The following is a 10,233-nucleotide window of genomic DNA, read 5'->3' on the forward strand; positions in this document are numbered from 1 at the left end:
AGGGCAAGGGATTTTACTCCAGACTCTTCCTAGTACCAAGAAAAGAGAAAAGTTAGAGACCTATTCTCGACCTGTCCGCTTTAAACACATTCATCATTGTTCCAAAATTCAAAATGCTGACCCTACAGCAACTTCTTCCCATGCTGGGCAAGGAGTATTGGCTGGTAACTCTAGATCTCAAGGAGGCATACCTGCACGTCCCCATACGACCAATTTGCAGAAGATACCTCAGATTTCTTGCAGGATCAGAGCATTATCAATTCTCAGCATTGCCCTTTGGCTTATCTACTGCGTCCAGAGTGTTCACGAAATGCCTGGCATCAGTAATCGCTCATTGCAGGCTTCAGGAAATCCAAATTTATCCATACCTGGACGACTACCTGATACAAGCGGACAACAAAAGCAAGCTGACACAAGACTTACAAAGAGTCATTTGCTTACTACAAGCCCTGGGATACACAGTCAATTTAAAAAGTCAAGACTGATACCATCCCAAACAAGAACATTCTTGGGTGCAGAATTGGACACAGTAAAACAGATGGCATTCCTAACTGCAGAAAAACAAGAACAACTTCCTCTTTACTTCTTGGCATTAACAAAGCAGAACAAACTAACAGCAAGGAAAGTACTGCAGGCCTTGGGCTTCATGGCATCCTGCATAATCTTGGTCCCCCATGCCAGACTGCATATGAGAAAGCTACAGTGGTACCTAAAGAATTTATGGTCTCAACACAAACACAGCTTAGAAACCGAAATACCACTAATCCCATGCCTGAAAGAAGAGTTCCTATGGTGGGCTCAGGCATGCCAGTCAAACCCAGGATTGTCCTTCCACAACATTCAAACAAGCCAAACCATCACAACGGACGCCTCAGACCTCGGTTGGGAGGCCCACATGCTGGACAAGTGCATTCAAGGCTTATGGACTCCAGATCAGCTGCACCTGCACATAAATCAAAAAGAAATGCTGACAGTAAAACTAGCAATCCAGAATTTCAGACCATTCCTCAAAGAAGGCCAATTGATGATAAGGACAGACAACACCACAGTCATGTGGTACATCAACAAACAGGGAGGCACTCATTCATACCCCCTATGCCGAATGGCTCTGGACCTATGGAATATGGCTCTGAGCTACAACATTCAGTTACAGGCAATATTTGTACCGGGAAAAGAAAACATCCTAGCAGACATGTTAAGCAGAACTACCTCGGATGCTCACGAATGGATGCTACACCCGGACATCTTCAAGGCCATCACAAAGAAATGGGGAATGCCACAAATAGACCTATTCGCATCCCCACACAATCACCAGCTCAAGAAATTCTGCACAAGGACATACCACCCACTTGCTTGGAAGGTGGACTCTCTATCCTTCAATTGGAAAGGCCTGACAGCATATGCATTTCCACCTCTTCCTTTGATGCACAAGGTACTACTGAAAATCAAAGAGGAACGTCCAAGGATAATTCTGATAGCTCCAAATTGGCCAAGACAACATTGGTATCCATTGCTGAGGAGCATGTTTCGGGGGGAAACGTGGATACTGCCCCTGATTCCTTTGATGTTAACTCAGAGCGACTACAACATCCTGCATCCAAACCTGAAAACTCTGCAACTGACTGCCTGGAACATTACATAAGAGCAACTAACCCAGATTTATCCCAAAGGGTTAAAGACATTATCCTTGAGGCCCGCAGACCTTCAACAAGAAGGAACTATGCAGGAAAATGGAAAAGGTTTGTCATTTGGAGTACTGCAAGAGGGAAAGATGTGTCAAAGGTAGATATTGCCAACATCCTGGAGTACTTGGCAGAGCTTCTCCATACAGGCCTGTCCTATTCCTCCATCAAGATACATGCATCAGCTATTTCTGCAGAATACAGCTTGATCCCCCGTCTTCTCACATCCTCTACTCAGGCAGTTCCTGAGAGGAATTAAGAATGTAAAACCTCCTAGGAAACCACCATTACCAGCATGGGACTTGAACTTTGTGCTAGAAAAATTGACACTCCTCCATTCGAACCAGCAGCAACAGCAGATCTTCAACACCTATCCTGGAAAACTGCTTTCCTACTGGCAATTACTTCAGCAAGAAGGGTTTCGAACTACAGGCTTTAATGGCAGTACAACCCTTCCTAATCTTCCATCAAGATAGAGTGTCCATGAGAACTAATCCTACATTTATGCCTAAGGTGGTATCCAGAGTGTCTCTAAACCAGGCAATCCACCTACCTACCTTCTTTCCCAATCCACAGAACAGGGGGGAAAGACTGCTGCATACCTTGGATGTACATAGACAGTTGTGCTACTACCTGGACAGAACCAAGGGCAATAGAAAAACTGACCAGCTTCTAGTAGCTTATGCAACAGGAAGGGAAGGAAAAGCAATTTCCAAACAGACAATCTCCAAGTGGATAGGAAATTGCATAAGATTCTGTTACTCCTACCATGGAAAGCAAATTCCACAGAACATAAGGCCTCATTCTACAAGGGCTACAGCCACTACCACAGCTTTCTTATGAGGAGTGGCTGCCAAGGACATTATTGAGGCTGCTACTTGGACCTCCGTGCATACATTTGCCAAGCATTATAACTTACCTCTATACTCTAGATCCCGAGCAGGATTTGCCACTGCTGTTTTGCAAGGGATCCTAACTACACCATAATTATTCTTCCTCCTCCCCTAGTTTGGCCTATGGTATTCTACCCATTTGTAAGGACTGCAGATGCATCCTTGAAGGACATAGTACAGTTTTGTACCTACCATAAATGTAGATGTCCGAACAGGATAGCATCTGCAGTCAGGATTACCCACCCTCCTTCCCCTCTGTGGTACTCCTAGGGTATTTGCCCACCTAATAGCTAGCTGGGGGGGGATCTCTTATGGTGTATTTGTTTGTATATATGTACATACATGCTTTTTTTTTTGTGTTTGCCTTCTACCTTTTTGGAAACATTGGCATTTATCCAAAAATTTAGCTATCCAAGAGGGCAACTGGCATCTGGGGCAAGAAACACTGAGGAAAATGGCGTCGGCTGATGCCTTTATACCCAAAGACCAGCAAAGATGACGTCGGGTGAAGTGCGACACCAGCCGAGGCCAGACCCAGACTTTGGAATCCGGCTGACCGAAGGGCTGCCTGACGACAGGACAACCCATTTGTAAGGACTGCAGATGCTATCCTGTTCGGACATCTACATTTATGGTAGGTACAAAACTGTACTTTCTAACACTTGTGGATGGGAAGAGAAAAGAGCGAGTCAGTAGAGAATTAGGAAGGTTCAGTGTTAATGAGATGTTAAAAAACAAAAAAGGAAAAAAAAAATGAAAGCCCAGCTTGTAAATAGGTGTTGGGTTCTTTTCCATAGATAAGTTTTTCTTTCCATTTGGACTCCTAAATATTTGTTAATCAGCTGTATTTGTGTTGGTTTCTTTTTGAGTTCCACTTATTAGACTGGTACAGTTTAGCAACTAGCTGTAAGCCATTTATCCAACTTTGCTTCTTAAATCATTCATTTATTTCCATGTTTTGTAGGTGTGGGATATAATGGGTACGGAGCTGAAACTAAAGAAAGAATTGACTGGTCTGAATCACTGGGTTCGAGCGCTAGTAGCTTCTCAGAACTACCTTTACAGTGGATCTTACCAAACAATTAAGGTATGTTTAAAGGTTATTTTCTACACATTCACACACCTGTGCATACACACACACAGCTCAGCATGCAAAATGTATCACATTTGTCCAGTGTAGTGGATTCAGGTTTAATTTCTAGAGTGGATGGCAAAACAGTAGTGCAGTTTGCTGTGAGCTTTCTGTCAGCAGTCATTGATTTGTTCCTACAGAAGTATTAACCTGAAAAATGATTTCCATCTTTGCTAAATCAGACCACTCCTGTCTATGTGCTTGTATATTTGCTTTTTGATAAATCAGTGTTTACATAGTTTTTAGCTGAGATCTGCAGAGACTATAACTGCAGACAACAAAGACAGCAGTGTGTTAAGTGTAAACAGCAAGTAATTCATTTAGTAGTAACAGTAGTGAGATTTCAAAAGCAGTAGAAGGCAGATAAGGCAATATTCAGTGTATTTCCACTGAACAGTGTAGTGTGGCATGTTGTGATCTCTTGATAGCTGGAGACAAAACGCATGTCCCACTCCTGCCCCCAAAGGAGCACAACCGCAATAATTATTAATGCTCTTCATATGGATCACTGCTGCAGCACTGTAAGCTATATGGGTCATATCCTGCTAACGATGTAACAGTCAACCAGCTTCCACTTGTCCAAGGCATCTTGTGTGACTCCTTCTCACAAGATTATTTTCCTGGGGAGTCTCCTGGACACGTCAGTTCAAAGAGCTTTTATTCCACAGGAAAAAGTAGATCTGTATTTAGATCTAATCCAGAGTTTTTATACTGTTGACTACCATATCAGCAAAGGGATTCCTTAGGATTCATGGTCTCATGGCATGTATGATACTCATGATATCTGTTGCAAGGTTCCACACGAGAAAAATCCAGTGGTACCTGAAATCTTTATGGTCCAGCATCAGCAACCCCTAACATTTCACATTCCAGTTTTAGGGTTTGTGAAAAAGGAAGTTTTGTGGTGGAGACACCAAATTTCTGAGAATGTAGGTCTCCTATTCTGCTCCAGCACAGTCAGTCAAAACAGACACATCAGCTTTTGCTTGGGGAACAGTATCTAAGGGCATAAAAGTATAGGGTCTTTGGAACAGAAAAGACAGAACAAAGCACTTCAACATAAAGGAGATGTTGGCTGTTATAAATGCTCTCAATTTTCTGAATCATCTGTGGTCCCTGTGACCTCTACGAGTATTTACAGAGAGCACTACAATGATGTGGTACTTAAACAAGGGAGATCCAGATCTTATTCTGTGCAGACTAGCCATGGTAGCCTTGGATATAGCTTTTCAGCACAGTCTCACTCTACAGGTATCTTACACACCATCTGAGCAAAATTGTGTGGCAGACAAGCTGAGCTGGATCAGAACAGACCCATCATAAATGGGGACTGAATCGGGGGGGGGTCTTTCAAAATTTGATCTAGCTGTGGGAAGCACTTAATATACACCTTTTTTTCCTCCTAGTGACAACAGCCAGTTGGCACAATTCTGCTTCAGGACTCTGTGAAAAAAGGCCTGGAAGATAAATGCATTTTTTTCTTGTACAAGAATGTTCTTGTATGCTTTTCTACCCTTTCCTTTTAATATTCAAGGCCAATCTAAAGATTCAGGAGGACTCCCTAAAGATCATTGTGGTGACTCATTTCTTGCCCAGGCAGCAGTGGTTCTCCTTTGTTTTGGAAATGCCAGAAACAATTACCACAAGCGTCCTCACAGAATGGATTTACTTATACAATACCAGAGGTCTTTGATACATCCCTGTCCCAAACAACTACAGTTAACATCCTGGATGATAGAATTGTAGTACTTTTTATGCGTCTTTTTTCTGAGGATGTGTGGCAGGTATTAACGGAGTCAAGGAAACCTGCTACTAGAAAATTATGTATTTGTAAATGGAAAAGATTTTCTAGTTGGTGCCAAGAAAAGAGCCAGCACCTATTCAGTGCTAGTGTTTCTCTGGTTCTTCATTATTTGTGTGAGTTACTGTCCTCTGGTCTGTCTTACTCTTCATTTGGGGTTGCTTTGTTGGCCATTTCACTATGTCTGTGCATAGATCACCTTCTTTCAATGCAGTCTCATGTGAAAATGTTTTTGAAAGGGGTGTTGCATTCAGAGCCTCCTATAAAACAGGTGGCTCCTCCTTTATTGTAAGTTTATGTTAGTATAACTCTTGCTCCTTTTGAACCAGTTCATCAGGTTAACTTGAAGTTCTTGACATGGAAAATAGTCTTACTAATTGCTGTGTCATCTTGAAAGAAGGATATCTGAGTTGTAAGTTGTCATGATGGGTCAGCCTTATCTCATTTTCCATGAAGATAGGGTTTTCTTAATACCTAATCCTTCATTTATGCCTAAAGTAATATCCTGGTTTACTTAAGCCAAGTTAACCATCTCCCTGTCTTCTTTCCAGAAACTAAAAATGTGGGAGAAATGAGGGAGAAAGAATTCTCTACCTTAGGTGTCCACAGCCAACTCTGGTACTATCTTGACAGAACAAAATCTTTCAAAACTTCTGATCTGTTGTTCATTTCTTATGAAGGTGAGAAAAAAAACCTGTGTCAAAACAGACCATTTACAAATGATTATCACATGCAATTACCTTTTGTCATATATCCACTTTGACAAACCTATTCCAGGCATAGTCAAGACTTACCTACCAGAGTATTGGTATCATTGTTGGCTTTTTGGAAATTGTTTGGTTTTAGAAGTATTCTAGAAGCAGCAAATTGGTCCTTTATGCACACTTTAAGAAAACACTGTAATGTAGATTCCTTCTCCAGGGGTAGGACAGGTTTTCTTAGGACCATTTTCTAGGTGCTCCTGGACTCTCATCCTTCTTTCTCCCAGTCATGCTAAGCTATGGTAATCTGTCCATATAGGTTCATAGGTGGTTACTAGGCTATTGACCCAAACGTATTTATAAGCCTAGCCATGTGCACCCAATATAATGCTAGAGAAAGCCAATATAAAGGATCTTGCCTAGACCTGAGATCTTAGTTAGCAATGACTGCCCATAACTAGGAGGGTCATAGGTGAAATCCCTAGCAAGAATTTATGGTTTCCCATCCAGTCATCCAGGCTGCTCTTAAACAGGGTCATAGAGGGGCTCTGTTTAATGTGAATTGGTAGCCTATTCCAGAGGAGCTGCAACCTGTGAGAGACATATCTGTCTCTCCAGCAGGTCCTATTTATTTTGCAGGCCAAGTTAAGGTCCCTGAAGTGAGTGACTCTTATCCTATTTGACTTGTGGATGTGCAGCATTTCCATTAGGTTTGGATTCGAGATTGCTCTGTGGGCCAGGCACAAGTCTCCTGTAAGTAGTCTGTACACTAATTAGTACAGTGACAGTGACTTCAGTCTGTCAGTGAATGACATGTGCTGGAGACCCTGAATTTTCTTGGTTAGAAATCTCTGAGGTCCCTCAAGTTGCTGCAGGTGCCTGGTAAGGTGCATACCAAAGGGAGCATCGTACTCAATTATTGGCCTGATTTGGGTCGAGTACAGGGGAGTTATGACCTCTTTCCCTCATGAGACAATGCCTTTGCTAATGAGGTGTGCAACGTAGAATGCCTTCCTTACCACAGTAGACACTTCCTGGTCAAAGTTTAGGCTACTGTCAACTTGTGTTCCCAAGTCTCTCACTACTGAGTTGTTATTTGGGGTATTATTATTTATACAATAGTCTGCAGGGATATCGTTTTTACCGAATGGATGATAATGCATTTTTTAGCACTTTGAGTCCATGGCTTTGGCACCAATCATTGGTTTGTGTAGGTCCCTGTTGAAGTGTATTTACATCATTTGGAGATTCCGTAATTGCACCTAATTTGCAGTCGTCAGTAGACTTAGTCAGCCACAGTCCCTCTCTTTTGGCCTGAACTTCTGAGAAGTATATTCCAAACATTAGGGGGCCCAGCACTGACCCCTTTGGAACTCCACTGCTGACAGGTCTGCTGGTTGAGGTAAAGTCCCCAACCTTGACTGAGTGTGATCTGTCGGTGAGCCAGTTAGCAACTCACCTGATAACATAAGGGTTGATATTCAATTGGTAGAGTTTATCAATGTTGTCTGACTCTGAGATTGTGTCTAAGGCCTTGGCTAAGTCGAGGGAGGCTGTATGTACAGATTTGCCTTCATCTATGACTCTGGTGACATTTTCAAAGAAGTCCACCAGGTTTAACAGGTATGGCTTGGCCTTTGACTAAACCAAACTGTGTGAGGATCAAGGGTTTGGAGATCTATATCTTTATTTACAAAGTCCATGATGATTCATTCCATGGCCTTACAGATAAGGCTAGTTAAACGTATGGGTCTGTTGCTGTACCTCCTTTATGAAGGGAAATGAAGGTTGCTGTTTTCCATTCCACAGGGACAAAACCAGTACTCAGACAGTGGTTGAAGCGTGCATAATGGAGTTGCCAACTCATGTTTTAGACCATTTAAAAACGCAACCTGGGATGCCATCTGGTCCCATAGAGGCTGTGTTTTTGGCCTTAGAAAGAGCATTAATGACTTGCTGTTTGGAGATACAAGGTGGGGGAGATGTAGAGGGAATGCTTTGTGGAATGTGAAAGAGGGGACGGGGGGGTGACATTTTTACCAAACCTGTCAGCTAATAGGTTAGCTGTTTTCGCAGGATCACTGTGTGTGATGCCATCTACTGCTAGTTCAGCACATGTCTGGATCCTACCTTTTAGGTTATGGATATAGCTGAAGAATGCCTTATGGTTATCCTTAGCTATGGTTGCTGTTTTTTTGAAGTTGTCTTATTTGTTCAAGCAGAGGAGGGTGTTCTTCCAGTGCTGGGACCTCTCTTTCTTATTTTTAGACAGCAACTCCTTTCTCTTGTTGTATACTATAGTAATGCTAGATGTCTGCCAGGGAGGCTTGTTTTTTCTTGAGGGTCTTGTTTTGATCCTATCAGGTACAGCCGTGTCAGTACATTTGTATAAGTGTTTGTACAGGGCATTTGTGTATACCTTAGTATAGTTGTCAATGCCATCTGTGGAAACAGGAGCTTGGAAGTTATTTATGCCATCTCTTAGGAGGGTATAATTAGTTTTGGTGAAACTGTTTAGCTTGATTTCACCTAAGAGGGGTTCAGGTGCTGTAGCTACTTCAGATGTGACTGATTTTTGATCAGATTTAACCAGTGAGGGCCTTATACTTGTGGTGGTATTACACGTCACCCATGTTGGTGAGGACCAGGTAAAGAATACTTGAGCCCCTTGGTGGGCTGCATACTATTTTTTCCAGGGCATTAGTGTTGACAAAGTCCAGGAACCTTTGTGCAAGCATGTTGGTACTCATGTAGGTTTCTCATTCAATGGATGGATAGTTAAAATTGCCCATGACTAGAGTATTTATTTATAATTTGATTGACTCAAGTAGGTCCAAATAGGCAGTATGAGTATATTGGCTTATTGAAGGCCCACAGTTAGTTGAACTTGAAACTCCACGGAGTTTTCCTGTCTAACCAGTCTAGAAGTGTATTTATCTTTGATAAAGATAGATACTCCTCCACCTTTGCTTCTCACATAATCATTTGTAGTCTGAAAGTATGGAAGGCATTGTAGCATTGCAAGGCTGGGATATTATCTGCGGCCCTGAACCAAGTTTCTGTGACTGCAGAGACATCAACATCCTCCAGGGAGAGGAGTGCTTCCAGAGAGTGCAATTCCTGATTTAAACTCCTAGTATTTAGCTGCATAACCCTTAATTTATTTGTGATATTTTCTTGTTGGTAATTTTGTTCTTGAGACCTTGCCTGCAAAGGGCTCTATGGTGGAGGCAAGTACCTTAGCCAGTAACCGAAAGCCGAGAGGTGACAGGTGAAGACCATCTCTGGCAAAGCAGCGTGGTCTACCAGCCATGTCATCTCAGGCTGACAGGAACTGGGTCCCCTTAGAATGACACCAGAAACTAAGCCAATTGTTGAAGTTGCTCTTTTTTGTTTATGTTGTGGTGTCATCCTAGGTGAGGGTAGAATGCTGCTCAAGGCTAGGGACATACCTGCTTGGGACACATTCAGAGAGCTCAATCCTATCTCTCTTCATATAGTCCAGTGAGGTATGTCTCAAGTCATTCACACTAACATGCGCTATGATGGAGTCATAACAGTACTTGTCGAGAGACTTGAGAGCATTTGTGATCTGACAGATCCTGGCACCCGATAGACAGCTGACTGTAACCTTCTCCTTGTCCTGCCTGGTGAGTGGGACATCTGTGACTCACAATGGAGTCACCTTTGACTAAATAATTTAGTTTAGATATGCTTTGCCTTAAGGGCTTATGTAGTGAGATACTGGTTCTTGTGTTTTTATGTATATTGAGTGCTGTATGTGCTGTATTATGTGTAGCATGTTTGTATTTGGAAGGTCTCTGGTGAATACCTCCATGTATGATGGTTTATGTGTTGAGCACATGGTTTGCGTAGGAGGTGTAGTATGTGAGCTGACAACCTGTTCAGTATTACTATTCTGTGCACGAGAGAGCAAGGATTCCAGATTCTTAGTGTACATGCATCTCTCACAAATTGTACTTGGGTGATTTAGCAGTAGGGGGTTGTTGGTGTACATGAGGCT

General features: G+C 42.4%; 1 protein-coding gene across 8 annotated transcripts in view; it reads left to right on the forward strand.

The window, feature by feature from the left end:
• The window catches only part of TRAF7 (TNF receptor associated factor 7), a 1,047,901-nt gene that overhangs the window by 858,999 nt on the left and 178,669 nt on the right, over positions 1 to 10,233 (forward strand). For all 8 annotated transcript variants that reach the window (XM_044089204.1, XM_044089203.1, XM_044089206.1 and 5 more), the window contains one exon: positions 3,540 to 3,662. In XM_044089204.1, the coding sequence (XP_043945139.1) occupies positions 3,540 to 3,662 (123 nt within the window). The remainder of the gene's footprint in view (positions 1 to 3,539; positions 3,663 to 10,233) is intronic.

Source organism: Protopterus annectens, chromosome 12.part0, assembly GCF_019279795.1.
Source record: "Protopterus annectens isolate FY-2018-M chromosome 12.part0, PAN1.0, whole genome shotgun sequence".
NCBI classification, from domain to species: domain Eukaryota; kingdom Metazoa; phylum Chordata; order Ceratodontiformes; family Protopteridae; genus Protopterus; species Protopterus annectens.